The sequence below is a fragment of the Scardinius erythrophthalmus genome, assembly GCF_964197995.2.
Source record: "Scardinius erythrophthalmus genome assembly, chromosome: 10".
NCBI lineage: Eukaryota > Metazoa > Chordata > Actinopteri > Cypriniformes > Leuciscidae > Scardinius > Scardinius erythrophthalmus.
This window is the reverse complement of record NC_138230.1, coordinates 9,902,502-9,924,643: the sequence shown is the minus strand read 5'-3', so window position 1 is coordinate 9,924,643 and position 22,142 is coordinate 9,902,502. Positions and strand designations below refer to the sequence as shown.

At 40.6% G+C, this 22,142-nt stretch overlaps 2 protein-coding genes across 5 annotated transcripts in view; both read left to right on the top strand.

Annotated features, from left to right (window-relative positions):
• hivep1 (HIVEP zinc finger 1) overlaps positions 1–16,635 on the top strand; it is a 60,144-nt gene extending 43,509 nt beyond the window's left edge. For all 4 annotated transcript variants that reach the window (XM_081377161.1, XM_081377162.1, XM_081377163.1 and 1 more), the window contains 7 exons: positions 2,316–2,369; positions 5,674–11,393; positions 11,539–11,675; positions 11,766–11,941; positions 12,447–12,548; positions 13,329–13,873; positions 14,128–16,635. In XM_081377161.1, the coding sequence (XP_081233287.1) occupies positions 2,316–2,369; positions 5,674–11,393; positions 11,539–11,675; positions 11,766–11,941; positions 12,447–12,548; positions 13,329–13,873; positions 14,128–15,288 (7,895 nt within the window). In that variant the 3' untranslated portion in view covers positions 15,289–16,635. The remainder of the gene's footprint in view (positions 1–2,315; positions 2,370–5,673; positions 11,394–11,538; positions 11,676–11,765; positions 11,942–12,446; positions 12,549–13,328; positions 13,874–14,127) is intronic.
• Positions 16,636–18,740: 2,105 nt separating this feature from the next.
• edn1 (endothelin 1) lies at positions 18,741–21,922 on the top strand. Its single transcript, XM_081376195.1, has 5 exons — positions 18,741–18,923; positions 19,337–19,487; positions 19,661–19,804; positions 20,082–20,177; positions 20,571–21,922. The coding sequence occupies exons 1-5, from the start codon at positions 18,863–18,865 to the stop codon at positions 20,707–20,709; spliced, it is 591 nt and encodes a 196-aa protein (XP_081232321.1). The 5' UTR covers positions 18,741–18,862; the 3' UTR covers positions 20,710–21,922.
• The last annotated feature ends 220 nt before the right edge of the window (positions 21,923–22,142 follow it).

Below are 22,142 nucleotides of genomic sequence, written 5' to 3'. Positions count from 1 at the left end.
TGGAGGGGGGTCCTATTTGCGGTTCATTAAGTAACAGTTGTTATCTGATCCCTCAAGTACTGATGTCCATATGCTCCATTTATTGCTCCAAACGGATGAGGGTAGGATAAATCTGAATGTGTGGTTAGACCAAGCGGTTCAACCTATAAATGTCTGTGGTGACTCAGCATCCAGAAATCCCCTAGATGAAGGTGCAGAATGGGATGGTGTTATAATTGGTGATGACTGTGATGCAGTGATGCTTGAGGTGGTTAAGTGTTACGAGAACGAGTGAAGTGATGCAATGGAAGACACTAGAGTTTCCATTCTTAGGGTTTAGATGAGCCCTCCAGAGATATGGAGCAAGTTTAGGCTCTCACGGACACACCGATCATGCTGACCTTGGTGATACTGAGTGTTTTTTGTTTAACCATCTGGTGCTCTTTGGTCACTTTTGACCACGAAGAAATGTAGAGCAGAGGGTTAAAGTGTTGCTGTTTAAGATTCTCTCTCTTTTTCTGAGTTTTTTTCCCCAAAAAAACATTTAGAGACCTCCAGTGGAGGATTTTGCAGTGTAATACTGCTGGGCATTTTGAGCTCTGTAACTTTTAATAAATGAATATGCTTGTGTTGTAATATAAGAAAGCATTTCTAGAAAACAAGTTGTGTTGTAAGAAAAGAAAGAAAACTTTTCGATTAGGGAAAGAAAAAATTAAGAATATTTCTTTATAGTAGGCTAATTTAACTCATAATAGTTCTTAATGAAGTGATTTAAAATTCATAAGTGTTACTGTGATACAAGAAACTAAATGATATGATTTCCATCTTGAAACATTTTAATAATTTATGTTAGTATTTAATAATATTTTATACAATATTTTCAGACATCTGTAATGGGGACATGGAAATGTACTGCATAACGGGAATGACTCATTGTTTGTAGATTCATCAAAAGTTTCTCAAGTTGTGTAACTTTTGTATTGCACAGGTTCCGATTTTAAAGCTATTTGTTGAGATTAAAGTCTTTTGTTGTCAACCCGGGCTCAGAGACATGCTTTTCCCCTGAATATACTTGCATGCTCAATGTTAGCATGCACACTTACATACAGTAACAGTTAACTCAAAAATCTATTTTTTTGGTTTTGTGTGGTAAGTGATGCTGGATGTGGGTTGAAGGGAAAGATTTGCGAAGATTGGGTTATATATAAATATATATTGGGTTATATAACAGATTGAGCATAGAGAGAAAGAGAGGGGTGGGGGAGTTAATCAAGGGTGTGCCTTCAGCCCACTCATCATGACATAACATGCTGAAACCTTGGTCAGTGGGCACCCCCTCGCAACTCCACCCTGTTCCTCATGCAGAGAAGAGTGTCATTCCCATTACAGTGATCCAAAGCAGCGTCTGGGAGTCTCTTAGTGGCCAGGGCATTTTCCAAACATCAAGCAAGGATTCTTTCCGAAACCGCTCCGGTTCTTGCTTCACAGCGAGGCATTGTTTTCAAAGCAAACCAGTGTTTGCTCATGCTTTGTAATGGGGTTATGTGGTTGAAACACACCACACCAATCTGTTCTGCTTTTAAATGCTTTTTTTGTATTTGTGTATGTCATTGCTATGTGACTTAAGGTAGTGAAAGGAGATGACTGCTTCTCATTCCCCTTATAGCACATGTACATGCATACATACAAACAAACACACACACACACTCAGTACACACTGTCCTGTCTTGTCTTATATAATAATCAGTAATTGCATTCTAAAATTGGGTATATTTTCAGTGTGCATATCCCTCCCACACACAGAGCAGATGATATGAAATATTAAATGTCTGCTGTACCTGTAAGATGTGAGAAGGAAAGATAGGTTTTTTTTTTTGCAGACCAAATTATTATATTATATTATATTATATTATATTATATTATATTATATTATATTATATTATATTATATTATATTATATATTTACACAACATATTTAATATGACATTTATACTATTATTATTGTATTCCATAATATTATTGATTTAGGGATACATAAATATCCACCTCTAACTACTGTAATACTGTTGTATAATTAAGCCTTGGTATTATTTTTTTAGTGTTGATCAAAAATTCAAATATTGGTTGATATTGTCACCACTGTCTCTAGTATTGATAATATTTGGATTAAAAAATTACTTATTGTACATTTGACTTTGACGTTCTTTGTTTTTTAAAGCTGTATTTTGAAATGCTACTTCACTTTGTCCTGAAATGTACCATAATTTATGTTTATTACTATTATCCAATATCGGATTGCAATGTGGCTAAAATGGAAATCTCCTTTTCTGTTTCAGATAAAATAGAGGAAGCACAGAAGGAGCTCAAAGACCCTAAAGTTGGACACAAAGGTATGATTCATCATATAAAATAACATTTCTGTGACTGTTCCTTTCAAATAACGTCCACAGGAAGCTTTTCTCTCCGCCCCCTCCTCAATACCAGAACATCCAGTACCTAAGCTATTTCATTCTCTCAGAGAGGCACGAGCACGTCTGTTGCTTTAAAGAGGAATTGCAGGGTCTTTGTGCCGCAGTTGAATCGCTCTGCTCATTAAGTTTTCAAGGTAGATGCTTGTCACAGGAGAGAAACACAAGATCCAGTTGCGAATGAAAAGGCAGTTTATTAAGTAAACAGAGAAAAGATCAAGGCAGGATGGACTGATGCAGAAGTGCAGGTCGGAGTTCACGTCTTGGCAGCGAGGAGACTGCAATGGGCTGAAGTCCGATGATCCCTGTAGAAATCAACCAATTGTGAACAGAGCAGATAGTCCAAAACTAGAGCAGGCAGGTAACACAGGAACAGGTAACACAGGAACAGGTAACACAGGAACAGGTAACACTGGAACAGGTAACACAGGAATAAGTAACACAGGAACTGGTGACAGAGAACCACTGACAGGACTAGGAGACAAAACGTGAACCTCAAGAACGATCTGGCGATGAACACGACAACCACAGGACTACTTATTGGACACATAAACGAGCTGCACCTGCAGTTGATCTGATAGCTCGTCAGCGCAGTTGGTAACTAAGCGACGCTGATAGGCAATCAGTACACACAAACATGAACAGGCAAACCTGCGAACCGTGACAATGCTTTTCTGTGTGGAATCCAGGGCAAATTTCTGAATATTTTTTCATACTCTGCATATTCTGCTTCTCAACATTTAAATGTTCTGCCACACCCTTTGCTTGTACCGGACTGTATCTGTACTGAGGTTATCTGGTCTGCCAGCATGTTGCTTTCAATGGTGCATTGGATGTTCTGGGGGTTTCCTGAAGTTCCAGCATCTCTGCTGGCTTTCACCTACGGCCACCACATTTAGCTCTGCTGTGCATGCACTCTATGAATGTACCTGTCACACTTTACACACCATGGCAGTTAACATGTCTTTGGTTTAACCAGAAAATACGTGGAGCAGCCATTTCAAAGCTGTGTTTCACTAGCATACATAGAAAAAGAGCTGATGCATAATAGGCTGGAATGGGAAAAATGTATATATTATGTAAAAGCAAAAAGTAAAATAAAAAAAGTGTATGAGCTGTTGAAGTCTTAGTTTATATGAGAACATGGCACCATTATGGAATTTTTTTGAAGAACATTGTACAATGTAAATAAAATTTAATCCTTTGTTATCATGTAACAATAATATGACCATATTCATTTACCATCGTAGCATGAAGGATTCATTTTAAATATGAGGTTATTAATAATTAGGTTTATCCTGGCCTTATTTTTCATGTTGGGATGGGTTACGTCAGAATGCAACTGGTTCAATAATACATAAATCCCTTCTCAAAATACAACAGGCAGTCATCTCCGTGTTAATCCCGAATCTGTTAAAAGCGGTTAATTAGCTCAGAGCTCAGAGATGTCCTCATATCCTCTTTCTACGTTCTCTAGAAACATGTAAGGAAGTTGTCTTATTTAGGTATAAACAAGAAAAAAGTTAGATTGAAGTCTTGGTGAAATCCTAACAGGCTATTTGAATTTCTGGGGAATTTCTAAGGCATCCAGGAATTGATGACTTTGTAGTTCTAATGCTAACCACTTCTCTCCACCAACCATGCCAAGCAAAGTAAAGAAGGGAAACCCTAATAAGTGCAGGGTTGCCACAGATGTTCAGGCATGGTTATGTGTTTTGTAACTACTTGGTGCCAGGCACACAAAGAGCCTTCAGTATATCTTTAAAACCACAGGGAATCCAAACACAGCAAATGCGGTAAACTCTGCCCATCAGTGCGTAATTGTGAACAAGTTTTAGTTGTGTATGCTCTACGGCAGGTTTCCTTTTCCAAATTAATAGTGATTTGTTTTCTGCAAGATGTTGACTTAGGTGCTCAGGTCTCAATGCTCAGTCTCTGGACCACGTTCAATCTTGGGACAGATTTCACGAATTCACACAAGCTTATTCATCCACATAAACACCTGCATGCAACTTATGTCTTATTGTCTTTCTCTGCCAACTGACTGAGAGCTTGTAGAAGAATAGAACAAGGTAAGGCTCATCCTAACACAATTGCAATGTTGAATGAGATGTTGGAGAGCAAGTTAGGGAGGGTTTGGAAAGAGAGAGCGAGAGAGGGATGGTGACAGAGGGTTGAGAAACGGAGAGTGGGTTTTGTACATAATGATGCGTGGGCCTCAGTAGCAGCTCCGGAGATCTTCTAGATTCCAAAACAGTCTCGTCTATGTGCTAGCTGTCAGAGGTACCTATGCAGCTTATAGTGTACTGGGTTTGCTAAGAAGAGGATTGTATTTTTTTTTTCATTGTGAATTGAAGTTCTCTGCCTACACTACAATTCATCAACACTCGTTGCTTAGGTATGTTTTGGTTGGTCTGATATAGCAAGATTTTTGCTGTTGTTGATTTGTCTGAATTCCGAGTAATTTGTGCTGTTAAACGTAGAGTTTATGTTGATGTTTAGGTGTTGTGGAAAGTGCAGTCTATGGTTGATTTTGTTTTTCTTACGAACTTTGCATGATGAAAGGTATTCTGCCAAAGGGGGAGGAAATGAAAGCAGAAAATAACACATGGGTGTTTGTTTTGAAGACTGACAGGAAAATGCCTGTGTAATTTGTGTGTTGATAGATTACATAAACGTTGGCTAAATTTTATGAAGAATCTTATGTAGTGCACACTAATAGAGATTCATTTGATTTTTTGATATGAAGGCTTTTTCTGCGCCTTTTTCTGTCTGATTTGAGGTGTAGGCTACATGTTGTTGTGCTCTACACTGTACTGCATAGTCAAAATTGTCAACAATAAAAATATAATTACAGTAATATGTCAATAATTCAACTCAGAAGCCAGTTGTTGCAAGTTGTTATAATAATCCTGTTATAATATAAATTGTAATGTAATCAAGGATCCTACATTTTGGAAACTCAAAAACTGTCTCTAATTTAATAATGATAAAACAATTAACCTTTACAAATCATTTCGAGTTATTGTGTAACCGGAATGTTTTTGTTTTTTCTTTGTTTTTTCCTCAGCCTTGTGGATGGTCATAAAGATTTGTCTATTTAAATAAGGAATATTTCATATATTATTTTTCCAATTATCTGAAAAAAATCTCAAAAAGTATTGGACAGAGTACGGTTGAATTTTGTTTGGGTTGTTCATTATTTTATTTATTTTTTCCCCTACAGACACAAATGAAAGTACTGGCAGAAACTCTGAGGTCATTAAAGGACTGAAGAGGAAAAAAGTTGTGGTACAAAACCAGCTAAAGAAAATACCAAAATCTCCTGTCAAAAAGCAATCGCAAACCAAGAAGTCAATTTCTCCGAACATCTCTTCGTCCAAGGAAGCCACACCCTCTTCTTCTTTTTCTAGTGGTTCATCACATGGATTGCCTGACCCTCAAGATGCTGAAGATGCACCGCAGGAGGCATCTGAATCTAGAGCAGTAAAAGTGGAGCACGAGGAGTCATCAACCTCAGAGCCACAGGCTCTCAGCCACAAAAGTTCTGAAGAAGAACCTTGTGCTGGAGGGCCAGTGCGGACAAAAAGCTGGTGTTGCAACAGCAGCAACAAAAACGCATCTCCCTCTCACACAAGCGCTCCCCTTGAGGTATTGCTCAAGGCTATGGAGCCAGATTTCAATACACTGACAGAAAGGAAGAACAGCAGTCCAATAGGACATCTTGGAAAATCAGTTTCCATTCCTGTCACATTTTCAGACCATGCTGTGGCTATGCCTGCTGTTAATTTCAATGTCCATTCACAACCCTCATTTATGCCACAATTCAACACAGCCAAACACTTCTACAGCAGTGTGGCATCTACAGGGCAACACACAACACAGCAGTATGTGAACATGTCAGGAAATCGTCAGCAGGACAAACCAGGGTTCCAGAAAAGCTACAGTGTGGGTCCTTCACTTAACTTGACGCATGCACCTGTTCCATCTGGATCAGGTGGTTTCCCTCAAAGCCAGCCCCCTGTTGTTCAAACATGCCAGTCTCTGTCAGCCACAGTACCCAACTCAATTCAAGTCCCAGTCACACCTGGTTTCAACCCTGTTCAGATGACAACTGTGGTCAACTTTGGTGCAAATCAAGTATCTGATATCTCTGCAAAAGATCAAAAACCAAAAAAGCAAGGGAAGTATGTCTGCGAATACTGTAAAAGAGCTTGTGCCAAGCCAAGTGTGCTTCTTAAACACATACGGTCCCACACAGGAGAGAGACCTTACCCGTGTGTGACTTGTGGTTTTTCATTTAAGACAAAGAGCAACTTATACAAGCATAAAAAGTCTCATGCTCATGCCATTAAACTGGGTTTGGTTAAAGACTCCGGAAGTGGATCCCTCTCCCAAGAATCAGACAAAGGTCTGCCAACACATTCTGATGTGGAGGAAAGTGGGGACAGTGATGAAGAAGGTAGTACAGCTGACTTAGACCCGGATTCTTCACAGAGCAGTCTAACAGCATTATCTGAGAGCAGTTTGCAGAGTGCAGGCATGGTACCAGGAAGCCAAGGTGAATCAGAGCATTTGTTGGTGTTTGAAACTCTGAAAACATTGGCTACACAGAGAGGATGTGAGCCAAAGGTCACTGCTGCTCTCCCTAAAGTGGTTGTCCACCCTGTAAATGTTTCGCCTTTGCGTGCAGACAGCCCAAGAGTTACAGATTCAGCACCTGAACATGCCACAGCCCAGAGGCAAAGGGATTTCCAGCCAGCAAACCTTCGGTCCAATGTAATGGTTCTGTCCTCACTGAAAGAAGTGGATTGCACAAGTCCTCTACAAGATTCAGTTAGTGAGGATGAAGATCAGCATTGTAAATCACCACTGGGAGGCAGCCATGCTCAGCTACAAAGGCAACAAGCAACTGATTACTCTCAACAGCCACAAGGCAAGTGCCTGCTAAGTCCTCGGAGTCTTGGAAGCACTGACTCAGGCTACTTTTCACGTTCTGAGAGTGCAGATCAAGCTATGAGTCCCCCAAGTCCTTTTGTTAAGATTACTCCACCAGCAGAAACCGACATTACAAAAACCCCACAAGTTCCTCCTTCCCCGGTTGTGGCAACTGTCATGCATGTAGCATCTATTGAGAAGCCTCGAGTTCCTTCTGTACAAATGCGTCCTCCATTGGAAACTAAAGCTCTATCTCTTGAGGAGCGTATCTCAAAGTTGATCTCAGACAACGAGGCTGTTGTGGATGACAAGCAACTAGACAGTGTCAAACCCAGACGGACTTCTCTTTCCCGAAGGGGTAGCATTGATTCCCCTAAATCCTACATATTTAAAGACTCTTTTCAGTTTGATCTAAAACCACCAGTAAGAAGATCTAGTTCCAACTCGGACATACCAAAATCTCCTTTCACTCCTACAGACAAATCAAAGCCAGTATTTCTTCTTTCTGTACCACCTCAGTATCCAGCTATGGATTGTTTACCAATTACAAGAAGTAATTCAATGCCAACCACACCTGGTCAGTCAGCTCTCTTCCCCAATCTAACCCCTCAACCTCACCCACTAAGGATCTGTCATTCATTTGATGACAAGATTAGCTCACTAAATGATGATGTATTCTCTTCAGCTCCCTCTACTCCAAATTCTGCTGTACATCCTCGTACCTTAGTGAGGCAGATAGCAGTTGAGGATTTGTCCACAAATGATGGTCACGTTCTTATCTCAGTTCATTCCATGGATGAAAGCCATCATGGACCAAGTATTACACATGAGCTGAGAAGTAAGTCCTTTGAGCATGCAACAGAAAGAAACCGAAAACCCCAGCAAAACAAAGGGACAATGTACGAATGTGAGACTTGTCGTAACCGTTACAGAAAACTAGAAAATTTTGAAAATCACAAGAAGTTTTATTGTTCTGAACTGCATGGTCCAAAAAACAAGCCTATGCATGCCAGAGAGATTGAGCCAGAAGTGTTTGGACGTGGAATTCAGCAGCCTCTTTTGAACAGAAATGCAGTAATTACTGGCATTGTAGAGCAACCACTCATGGTAAGAAAAAGAAGGAAAATTAAAAGTGTTGGAGATGATGATGACCAATCTCCAACTGAAACCACGCCTCCATGTTCAAGAAGTTTTGACTCCTGCCAGGCCTCTACAGATTCGATAGGGCGACCTTATTCTCACCATACCCAATCTTTAAGTAACTCTGCTATTTTAGGACAAATACAAATCATTGGTAGAGCTGCTGAATCCCAAGAGTCAAGATTATCTCCAATAAGAGAGGCTCAGATCAGCACACCAAATAAAGAAAGAGGTGACCTCCAGAGACAAGGAAGTGGAACTTCAGTCATTCGACACACCAACTCCCTCAGCAGACCAAATTCTTTTGAAACATCTGAGTCCATTGACAGGTCATCTCCAGTTGATCCTGGGGAAAAGGAAGTAAAGAGCTCTGTAAAAGGCCATACAGAGGCTGTAGTGAACTCTTTCTCACAAAGTTACCATGACAGAATGTCTACACCTAAATGTGCCAGCCAAGGGATGGAACCTCATGGTAAGCAAACCTTTACCATTGCTAGTGATGGCACACCTGTACAGCAATCACGGCTTGTGCGCCAGAACAACATTCAAGTCCCTGAAATCTTAGTAACAGAGGAACCAGACAGAGGTCATGAAACTCATGAAAAAGTTGTAGAATCAACAGAGAAACCTGCCGATACATTTAACTGGCCTCAGAGGAGTGAGAGCTTGTCCAAACTGCCTACGGAAAAACTCCCCCCAAAGAAAAAGCGCATCAGACTTGCTCAAATGGAACACTCTTCTGGTGAATCCAGCTTTGAGTCAAGTCTCTCTCGTAGCCTCAGTAGAGATAGTAGCTTGTCAAGGTGCTCTAGTATTTCAGCCTCTTTTGACAGAGATGATCCACCAAGATCTGACAGCCCATCAAGGGCTGATAGTGTTGGGAAGCCACCAGAAGCTCAAGCGATCCCAGTAGCAAACAACACTCTTGGAGTGCCAGGCATGATGAGACGCGCTACCTCAGAACAGATCAGCTGCACTCAGTCATCATTGGAAATTTCTTGTGACTACCGTAGCAAATCCTTTGACTGCAGCAGCATGTCACCCAGCAGGCCTTTGCCACCAATACAGACTGCCCTGCCAAAAAATGCACAATGTCCTCCAACTACCCAGGTGCCTCTCATTGAAAGAAGAAGAGGGCCTCTAGTACGTCAAATGTCCTTGAAGATTGCACCAGACCCTCAATTGGCAGTGAAACAGACTCCCCCCATCCAAAGAGTCCCCTTCACCAATGAATGCTCTGGGTCCCAACCTAGACCAGTAAATCTGAACACATCTGCAATTGTTCAGTCCTTTGTCCTACATTCTGGAGAGGCCCCGCTAACGAAAAATGAGCAAATGGTTCAAAGCATCAACCTTGGAAGCCAAACCCAACAACCCCAAGTTCACGGCCTTCCACATCCATGGCATCAGACCTCAAGGGTTGTGGCATGCCACATGCAACCTCTGGTCAATAAGGGGGCTGGTCAGAGAGACATTCAGAAGAGCTCTGATGAAAAAAATCAGAAGTGCTTTGAACCTAAATACCAAATGAATTGCCCCGTACTAAAAACAGGCCAGACATATTCTTTAGCAGGTGTGCAAGGCACGCAGATCACATTGCCAGTCATAACAATACCAATTGCTAAGGAAATTAAAGTGTCACAGTCAAATGATGGAATGCAAAATGTCTATGTAGCACAACAAGCTTATCAGGCTGTAATCAATAAGCCTCCAATTGTACTGCCTGCTGGTGCACTTGCTGATACAACATCTCACATAACACCAGTATCTACACCTGTACCACAGATTCTAATCACAGATGAGCACGCCCTTGCACCTGCATCTGCGGTTTCTAAGGTCAACTTCCCTACGGTACATGTTGTGAACAGTAATTCAAAGATTGGACCAGAAATCCAAGCACACAGGCAACATGGGTCTGTTGCTATACAGATGAAAAACAACATGAAAACCACTGACCAAAACCAAACCACTGATAAAAGCATCCTCTCCCTTGGTTCACTGCATTGTACACAAAAACTGGCTTCTGCAAATTTATGCCCCCAAGAATCCACTGCCTCAAGCAAACGTATGCTCTCCCCTGCCAACAGCCTGGACATTGCTATGGAAAAGACACAGAAACGGGCTAAAGATGAGCATGGAGCTGCATGTCTCACTGATGGTAGATCTCTAAACTATTTGAACTCAAAGATGTCAGAAATTACCAGGCAGAGGAAGTTAATGCTGGTTAGACAGGTCTGTACCACAGAGCCAGTGGATAGCCCAATTGAGACTGATGCCCCAGAACAATTACCAGAGATTTCTGAAGCTGTAAAGAACACCCAGGCACCAGTATCTCAGATAACAACAACTGAGGTCAGTGAACAGGAGATGGAGAGGAGAACACCTACCACAACACCTGCTACACATTCTTCACCTGGAGTTCGAAGCTATGCCATGCCAGAGAATTCCACTCTGAAGCCACAAGAAAAACCTGAAGAGCAGCGCTGGTCTCCATCGAAATCACCTCTGAGGCCTTCGACATTTCAAGGACAAGTGAAGTTAGCTTCTTCTGTGTCCGTTGTCAACACCAGAGACAGCCATCGCCTGTCTTTCCCCAGTCTGAAAACAGCTACAACCTTCACCTGGTGTTTTCTCATGAAAAGGAAATCCCTCCATATTCAGCAGACAGACCAGAGGATCTCTGCCTACTCTGCATGGGTAGTAAACCCAAACAATCCCAATCCATTGGGACTTCCCACCAAAGTGGTTATGTCCTTGTTCGACTCCAAACAGACATCCAAGAAAATACACTACACCCAAGCAAAAACAACAACGTTGAAATCTGACATTTTGACCTACTCTGGGAAGCTGAAGGACATCTTACCAAAAGTAAGAGCATTTTCACTCGACTGATGCTGCTTTAACAGATAGCTTTTATATTGTTTGCTATTTTTTTTTTTTTATTTTTTTTTTTTTTTGCATTTGTTATGGTGCATGCATGATTAACAAATTATTGTATTTTGTATTGTTTCAGGTTTTGATTCAGCAAAGATCTGTGCCAATTGAGAATAGTGGAAAAATAAAACCAGAGACTCAACCAATTAATCAGACCGAGTCAGACAGAGAGTCCTCCAAATCTGAACCCCAACGAGTGAAGATCTTTGACGGAGGGTTTGTAAATCTTGACATTTATCTTACCCCACTTTCTAAATATTTAACAGGAAATTGTGTTTTGATGTGCTATTTGTGGTATATTTTCAGTTACAAATCGAATGAGGAGTATGTGTATGTTAGGGGACGTGGAAGAGGAAAATACATCTGTGAGGAATGTGGAATTCGCTGCAAGAAACCTAGCATGCTGCGGAAACACATCCGAACTCATTCGGACATTCGTCCATTTCACTGCACGCACTGCAACTTCTCTTTCAAGACTAAAGGTGGGTTCAGTCTGAAACACTGATTTTAAAGCGGTAATGGGTAAATTTAGTTTTCTTCCTCAATTGGCAATTATTGTAACCATTAATGAACAGGAAAAAGAAGATACTAAAAACCAACTTCATTCACAAATCTAAACAGGTTTTTAACTTTAAGTTTTAATGAAATGTGTTCGAATTTGAGAACATTTAGGTAATTTAGATCATTCTTAGGGATGGCTGGAAATGGCTTTTTTTTTTCTTACCTGCTTTTTTTTTTTTTTTTAAGATTCTGCCTGTTCTCTTTAAAAAAGCCAGTATGATTCATCACTGTTGAACTTCCCACGCTGCACTGCAGAACAGCACACAGTGTCAGACCAGCCCACGTTCCTTTAAGAACTTCTTTATCAGTTACTCACCCATTACATAGAGCTAGTGCTTGGGAACATGTCATGCTTATGTAAACCACTCCCATGCCCTGCATCCGCCTCCCACCTGAGTGACCTCTCTGTTCCCTTTATCCACACAGGGAACCTTACCAAGCACATGAAGTCCAAAGCCCACAGCAAGAAGTGCATTGAAATGGGAGTTTCTGTGGGTATTATTGAAGACCAGGACACAGAAGACTCAGGTAGAAGTCTCTCATGCGTTTTTGGGAATATAAGTCTTAAACATATTGAATATAAGTCTTAAACATATTGAACAAGGGGGTTCATTTCATGAGGATCCACACTTTTACCAGCTTAGAACAGCTTAGTTTTGATTGCACCATTACTTAGTTATTTTTCATTACATAATCAACCTGACCATTAATAGGTTTACTAATAATAGAACCATCTGTTAAATGTGGATTGTGTCTAGCTATGTTCTATTGCAGTGATGATCAATGGCAATGCCACGGTCTAATTAGAGATTCTAAACGCAGTCTTTTTCCTTGTTAACTCTTGGTGCATGTGGGCGGCATACACAGCGTTTACTGTGAGGAAATTGCAGCATCTAATTTTAGCAAGAAAGAGAGAGAGAGAGAGAAGCTGTGAGCTTTCTCTGGTCTCAGTTACGGAGAGCATATTTGTTTTCCTCTCACACAGTTCTACACAAGCTGTCAAGCACAGGCTGCATTTGTGGTCTGAGGTGTTAATGTCTTCCCTATATTATGAGAGGGGTGTTTCTAGACCTATTATTCCTTTTTTGCTATGCAGAAGGACCAAACATTATTTAAAGATGGTCATACTAGATCATACTATCCCAGTGGTGAAATAATTTTTTTGCATCATTTTGAAAAAATAAAGTGCCTAGGAGAATTTTCCAAGTAAAACCTAGCTCTTTTATAGCTATGTGTTTGGATTAGCTATTTTATATTGTAGAATTCCTCCTGTTCTTTTTGGTCATTACCTTGTTTTTTTCCCCAAAGGTGATCGAGGAAGAGCAGGAAGTGCTGACAGACAGGACTCAGATGGTGATGACTCTGATGGCCCAGATGATGAAGATAACGATGGAGAAGAGGAAGACGAGGAGGACAGTCAGGCAGAATCTGGCCTCTCTGCAACACCTTCTGTTTCTGCAAGCCCACAGCATTTTCCTGCTAACCAAGCCGACACAGCTCCTAGCTCTCTGCTGGCTCAGATGTCCATCAGCCCGAATCCAACCCCAGCTCCTCAGCCTCCTCCAGCTTCAGACTCCCAGACCTCAGACACAGAGTCTGTGGCTATGATGAGCCCAGTTTCATTGGTCAGACAGATGTCAATTTCTGCATCCTGCTCCAGCCCCGGCCCTAGTCCCACCTCTTTCACATCCCACCCCGCCCCTGCCTCAGAATCCCAGACCCAGAACTCTGATACTGACTCCGTACACATGATGAGCCCAGTGTCACCTTGCAGGCAGATGTCCATCGACTACCCTGAATTTGACGTTCCCCCTAGTCCCCCAGTGCCAGGCAAGGGCGCCAAGCTCGGCCAGGTGAGACCCGTGTCCTCGCAATCATTGTCTTTCTCGTCGTACATCCCTCCCTCTCTACATGTACACCTCACCCCATACCAGTACCCGACCCCATATGCATTCAAATGTCTTGAGTCTCGCATGCCTGGCACGTCAGCAAAACTGCTTTGAATGCATGAAAAGGTGAATAGAATTTTAACTGGTAGTCAGCGACTGCAATTTTGTGTTGCTTGGCAGTGTTGATAAAAGTATTCATAACATTGTTTTTTTAACAGGATGGAGTGTCGAGCACCATTTCTCAGCCTGCAAGTGAGTGCAATGCCAATGTCGACCGTGGTACTCAGACCTCTTCTGACCCTCTTCAGGGACCACTGCACTTTCCAAATGCAGGTCCGATCCACGAGTCCAGAATAGGAGCCACTACTCATCTCTTCAGCCACCTGCCTTTGCACTCCCAACAGCCCCCTCGTTCCCCATACAGCATGGTACCTGTGGGTGGAATCCAGCTTGTTCCTGCTGGCTTGGCTGCTTACTCCACATTTGTACCCATTCAGGCTGGGCCAGTCCAGCTAACCATCCCAGCACTCAGCGTTATTCACCGGCAGACTGGCAGCCCTCTCCCAGCCCCTAATACCTCGCCCCGGCCAGATGGTTCTCCGACCCAGCCACTGGTAGTCCAGGAGCCAGTCAGTAGTGTACTGCCTTGTTTCCCTCTGGGCCAAGTGGCAGGGCTTCAGACACTTGGTGCTCCCCAGACTGCCCTGCAGCCTATGGGTTTGGAGACCTTGAGTGTTGTGGGTTTAGCCAACTCCACCCAGCTGGTGCCTCAACAGAGTCTGCCATTAAATGCCACCCTAGGCGTGCAGGTGTTGGCAGCTAGCCCCACCCCTCAGTGCAGCACTGCTTCCCCAGCACAAATCCCTGGCCTGCAGTTTCTCAATATTGCCCTGCCCGCCCTTATACCATCCCTAAGCCCTCTCTCAGCTCTCAGCCCACTCCCTGCAGCCCAGGACAAGCCACGTAGCCCTGGGGGTGTAGCGTCTGCACCTCCACCAGCACAGGTTGCAGAATCACTACCAGCAACTATTCCCTCAGCCAGTCATCCAACAGCCAATCCAGGAGATGATCCTACAAAAGCAAAGCCATCCATAGAGGTGAAGCAGGTCTCTCAAAACAGCACTAGCGCTGGATCTAAGGATACAGGGCGCACAGAGAAGACTACAGCCATGGTGGAAAAACCAAAAACACCACCACAACCATCTTCGTTCTCCTCCCCCTCATCCTCTAATGAGAGAGGCTGTGATCTTGCACACAAGGCAACAGCAGGTGGGGCTAGTGAAGTGAAACCACGTCAACCTGTCTCTAGACAACCAGTGACTGATGACTACAATGAAGCCTCCAGCGATGATGAGGACAGACTTGTCATAGCTACCTGAGAGTCCCAATAAAAGCTCTTTCTTTTCTGCCTATGAATTTCTCTCTTTCTCTTTCCACCTCTTTCTCCCTCTTTTTTGTAAAACTGTGTCACTTTGTAAAACTGAAACACTTCAGGAGGTTTGCAGCTCTGCAAGCCTTCTCTAAAAGCACATTTTCTGACAGTCATATTGTATGTGCAATCATAAATGATGACCAATTATTTTATTTTGTACTCTTTTGTCAGCACCAGACAGTTATTTTCTTTTTGTACATGTTGTATAGACAATTGTGCCTTTTGGAGTTTCACGTTTAGAAACCTGTATATAATATCTTATAAATCTAGTAGTTGCCTATTAAGTTGATATGGAAATTAAAGAAGAATAGATGAAATTTGTTTTATTTTTAAATGTTTTCATTTTGAAAAGTTTTATGTCTATCGTAAATTGATGGGGAAATTAATGTTGTACTGATATATAAACATTTCTATGGCTTTTGGGGGTCAGTGTTCCTGTGCACAGATGTTGTGGTCAAGTATTTATTATATTACACCTGGTGCCCATTTTGAACTCCATAAGTCCATAGGTATGAGTAAAATGGTGGCTTTACATTTGCTGTATCTATAATATCGACAGTATCAGTAAAACCTTGTTTACAAGTGCAGAAACGCCTCTGAAGTCTCCTTTTTTCTTTTTTAACCGGTGTAATTAGCTATCTGATTTGCTGTCTTTTTCTTCTTTAATCAACCCGTAGAAAGGGTTGTTCCTGGGGCTCTTCAAGGCACTACAATTATTCAGCAGTTCAAATCACTAATGAAGAGCTTGGAGAGGCCAGCAAATGACGTCACCAATCAGCTCCTTTACGAGGATTATTGACTGTGACATTGTCCTTGCCTCAAGAGGCTTGTAGCAAAAGCTCTCATTACAGCCCTGGAATGACTCATTCAATTGACAGTATTTGCTGTCTGCCGCCGCAGTCTGCCAAGACTGTGAATCAATAGCGTAACCTGCTGGACGGGTCGTGTCACTGCAGGCAAAGCAGAGGAGTACAGGGTGCATCATGCAGGAAGGTGGGGTGGGGGAATATGTTGCTTAGTTACCCAGCCCACAGAAGAACATAAGTGTGGGTGAGACTCTCTGGAAACAGCTCTGAACATTCAGTCCATCCAAACCTAGTGAATTTAGTAAAAGTGAGAGTAGAACATTAAAATCCCTTGTGTATACTAAACTATTCTGCATCCAATAGAAATGTCATTCCATGATTTGACTATAATCTAAATCAAACATTCCCACTTCATTCTGACCAGAAATGTTTTCTTTCATTGGTAATTTTGCTGACTTCAATGCATTTACAATAAAGCAATGCATGTTTACATCAGTGCTGTTTATATATATATATATATATATATATATATATATATATATATATATATATATATATATATATATATATATATAAAAGAACAAGTATCATCATTATGACCTGTATGTACAGGTGAGGCTTAACAGAATATTTGGAAAACTATTACTGTATTCATACCACCCTTGCCTGAGGAGAGCTCAGAGCAACATTGAAAAACAGAACTGCATATTTCCATAATTGTCCTTAATGCAGCATCCATATGCATCTGATCTTAATAGATTGCTTTTATTGTTGTCTTAATTCTCTGTCTTAGATGGAACAAGCATGAACAAGCTACACGTATGGAGTCTTCGTGCTGTAATATTTAAAGGGACAGTTCAGCCAAAAATGAAAATTCTGTCATTGATTACTCACCCTCATGTCGTTCTAAACCTGTAAGACTTTCGTTCATCTTTCGGAACACAAATGAAAAACTTTTTGATGAACTCTCCAGTGACAGCTTCGCAACTACCACTTTGATGCTTCAAAAAGTTCATAAAGAGATCATAAAACTAGGCCTAAATGAATTATCATCTAAATGAATTCCCTAAGAGGTTTAGTCCTGAAGAGACATGATCGCTTTATATGATGAACATTGAATTTAGGCTTTTATTCACATGAAAACATTGATTAGCGAACATAAACAGAAGCTCAACCGAACTTGCTTGATGCGTGAGAGCAAACCTCTTGCTGAACTCAAACGAGCTGCATAGAGAATGAAACTCATTGGTTCTCGCATATCAAGTGAACATGCCTGAGCTTCCGTTTATCATAACAGATGTGCAAGTTGATGAATGTGTATGAATAAAAGCCTAAATTCAATGTTTATCTTATAGAGCGATTGTGTCTCTTCAGAAAATTTGGACAAAACTGCTAAATTCATATGGATTCGTTTTACGATCTCTTAATGAAGTTTTTGAAGCGTCAAAGTGGTAGTTGCGTAGCTGTCAATAATGACAGAAATCTCTCAGATTTCATCAAACAGATCTTCATTTGTGTTCCGGAAAAAAAAAAAAAATCTTACTGGTTTGGAACGACATGAGGGTAAGTAATTATTGACAGAATTTTCATTTTTGGGTGAACTATCCCTTTAATACATTTTTGGAGCGGGTGGATGAGGGTTGGGTGATTGTGAGCGCAAACTGGCATGAGTTTCTATTAACAGGGTTTTCCATTGGGCAGGGACAGAGCTGGAGGCTAAAGTTTCTGAACTGCTGCTGCTAGTATCATTCACCTTTTAAACCAAAAGGGATTCAGGGAAACCCAAATTATTCTAAATGACTCTTGTAAATCTGCTGTGAAGATAATTTTTTTATCACATTGATATATTCATAGGCTAAATTACAATTACAACGAACAAATATTTGAATGTAAATGTAATGAAATTACTATACTGGTGAATCTCGGCCAGTTTTGTGAGTTGTTATGTGTTTTATAATTTGTTTACTAGTTAAATTGTGCTGAAAAGTCTATTTTACTAGTTAAATTGTGCTGAAAAGCCTATAATAGCAGGTTCAACTTACCCCATATAGAGTGCTCCAGTAGCTCCAAAACATATTTAAGGAACTATTTTTTTTCTGGGCAATATCGACGAAAATGTTTTTTTTTTTTTTTGACTTGACATTTCGCTTCTATACACAACTAACATTTCGATACACTAAGAAACATTCTGTAAAACGTAACTGAAATAACCTAAATGAATATATACAAGGAATTTGAAGAATTATATTACTTACATTTATTAGTCAGAATAGTCACATTATTCCTCCTGACTTTTTGTGTGGGAAACGTCTTTTGACGTCTCAGTATTTGTGTGCGTAGTCTGTACTCGCGCGCCCTCTACTGCCCTGTATGAAAACTACTCGTTTAAGTCATCTTTCTTACCATAAAAACTTGGCACCGAACGACCGCCCGGCGTCTCCATCCCGCTGGAATCCCAGGAATACAAAGTTCTTATCTCGCTCCACACGTTGCTTGTCTGTGACTATTAACAAACAGCATTGTGTTCGCGTGAGTGAGCGGGCGGGAGGCGGAGAGCGCGAGTATATAAGCGCTCCTGTACTAGAGTGAGCTCGAGACTCCAGAATGATGCGTTGAGAAGACCGCAGCTTAAATCTTAAGATTTGTTACTGTTTGCGAATTGATTGGACTATCACCGCTTGTGCTACATCAGGGACTTGCATAAGATTAAATAAAATGGATTTGAGGATTATTTTTCCAGTGTTGTCTATGCTGTCATCTGGAATGTTTGACTTTGGTATGTACTTATTTTAAGTGTATTTATACCCAATATTTGTGGTAAATATGATTTGACTACTTTTTAAATAGTTTACTCTGTTACTGTAAAAGTTTTTTTTAACTATCAAACAAGCTAGAATGTGTAGTAGGCTATACAGAAAAGTGCAGGTATTCAAATACAATAAAGTATTAGTACTACATGACGTTGCTTAAACAACATAAACACATTCAAGATAAAGTTTTAATATTCTTGTAGGCAGCATATGTTGAGCATCAATGCCATTTTAATTGAGCGTGACAAATTCCAGATTTTCCAGTCCATCAAGCATCTAGGTTGTGCAACTTAAGAGTGTAAAATCGCAGTGCATGTTTGTAGGTGGGAATCTTTATAAAGTAAAAGCTTATGAATTCAACATCATTTTATGGTTTTAGCTGCTCCAGCATCTTTGGGTCATGGCACAGAACCAGGCACGTCAATCTCTGCGCACCACTCCAGGACTAAGAGGTGCTCCTGTGCAAGTTTTATGGATAAAGAGTGCGTCTACTTTTGCCACCTGGACATAATATGGGTCAACACACCAGAGTAAGTCATAAAGTGCATATACTATCAAATCTAAATATATATCTTATAAATATAGAAAATATGAATCTATGACTTTATAATCATAACTCTAGAAATCATTATTTAATGATGCATACCTCATGCTCATTGCATGGCTAAATTTGTTTTCTAATCATTTTTTTGTTTCCCCCTAGGCGAACAGTGTCATACGGACTTGGAAACGCTCCACGGAAGAAGCGCTCAGTCACGGAACCTGTTGTGCCCAAGACTCGCTGCAAATGTGCAGATAGCAAAGACAAAACATGCTCTTCATTCTGTCAACCGAACAATGCGATACGGTAAGTACGCACTGAATGCAAATAAGGTGAACATGGTCATAGTTCAAAGCCAGATATTTGAAATCTTAAGAGCAATTTCAAGGACACCAGACTTACTGGTTAAGAAATATTTTGGGACACGCTTGTTTTCTCAAGCATAAGCTGTGCATGGCATTACCGTGCAGGCATAAAATCTGTCACTACATGACTTGACAAACTTGCAGAAACAGGTTTCATTTCTATTTGTGGACTTTTATCAAACTTGTTCAGGAATTGACTGCTGAACTTTCTTTCTTAGGTTTAAAGACAAGGCAATCCATGCCTCCCAGGGCCACGATTGTGCCGAGAAGCAATGCAAACACAAGCTGGCAGTCAAACAGACAAAGATTAGACGGTAAGACAAACCTCATAAACTGAAAAAAAAAAAAAAAAATGCATTAAAGCAGCACATTCTCATTCTCCCATGCATTTGAGAAATAATTGGGTGCTTTAATTACAGCCTCTGTAAGATTGATGTCTCTTGTGGCTGCCATTTTCATGACAGATATAAGCACATTAACTTTGAAAGTAAATACCTTTTCAAAGACTCCATTTAGTGAATTATACCTTTAGTATGTTCAGATTGTGGTTTTATTGTATTACTAGAGATTATTTCATGAAATCTTACATTTCAGTCAAATTTTAAAACTGAATTCTCAAAGCACCTGATTTCAGTTGTACAACTAATGCTTGCCTGGAAAATCTGTGTTTGCTGTGATATTGACCTCATTGCTTTGCTTTTCTATAGGGTAAAAAACACAGAAGAGATTGGAGATGTCCTCTCCAGGGTGAGGGCCGTCAAGAACATCCATCTTCTCCTGGAGAAATGGCGAGTGAGGCAGCGCCACAGGCCACGAGCGAGGATGACTGAAAACGCTTCCTCGTAGAGCTCAACCTCAGCTTTTGAGCTTCGCTGATCCACTACAGGATTTTCCTGAATAAGAAGCTCCTCTCTGCTCATTCATTGCACATGTCATGCAGTCGTCAGGTGTGTTGGAATACCTGCAGATGCAACCGTCTTGGATTGCGGTTTTTGTCACGTGGTCTCCACCCTCGGGGAGAGTCAGCATCAGCGTGGAGCTCAACGGGAAGAGGAATCAAACCTCTGATGGAGATGTTGACTGAAACAAACCGAACCTCAAATTATCAAGACTAACCTCTACCAACCTTTCTGAACTAGAACTTTTGGTGCATGGGATAATTAGTCGGAGAAGCCAATGCGTCCTCCAGATTAAACTGATCGCAAATAAAGACTTTGCATTGAAGACACTTGTTGCACAGGAGGAATATGCTAAATGAAACTGTGGACTCCAGAAACCCAAAGCAGTGTGTGTGTGTGTGTGTGTGTGATGCCCATCCAGCCACTACAAGCCAAAGACTCTGGTGGAAGAACGGTTCTGGTTCTTGTTACTGGACTTTATACACTGTAAAACAATGAAGCTCTGCAATTGTGTTTATGCATCAATGGAAATGTTATTTTTCACATTTATGTTAAATATCTTTAATTTAGCCATATTGGCTAATAAGATTTTTCTTAATGTTATTATTTCTATGAAATGATAATATTTAATTGCCATTTTTGTGGTAACCATTTTTAATTAATAATAAATATGTGGCATTATTTAAACAACTTTTTTGTTTGTGAATTTTTCCGTTAACTTTGTTTGAATCCCACTGAAATGCATCATTTAATTTGTGCCAATGATAAGTTAATAAAATGTCATCATGTGCTCCAACTAACGAAAATGTACTAAAAAGTACCATAATATATATCCATTTCAATTTCTCAATACCACAGTGTACAGTATATACTGTAAAAGTGCCATGTACCATGTTACCATGCTGTACCATGGTGCTGCCATGTTTTTGAGAGCAGACTTTGTGCCAAGTTTGCCTTTTAAAATGATACGTTTATGAGCAAAAGTGTTAAAGATTTCCGTTATGAGACAATAAAACAACTTTGTGCATCAAAAGCACTCCTTTCCTGGTAAAATGTTTTTTTTTTTTTTTTTTTACTTGAATCAACAAATATGCAATTGCTGTCAAACACGTCATTCTAACATGTAATTTATTTAAGCCACAAAATAAACTTCATTCAGTAAAATAAGTATAACGAACTAAGCAAAAAGCATTTCGAACATCTCCAGCACATTTTATAATCACCCAAAAACCAAACATATTTAACACCTTAAACACATTATCACGTCCGTCAAAAACTATAGGCTGGCTGTTGTTTGGAATATTAGCACTAAAAACAACAGCCACACTCATGGGAATCAATCACGTCACTGAATACTTGATTATGTTTTATTAACAAAGT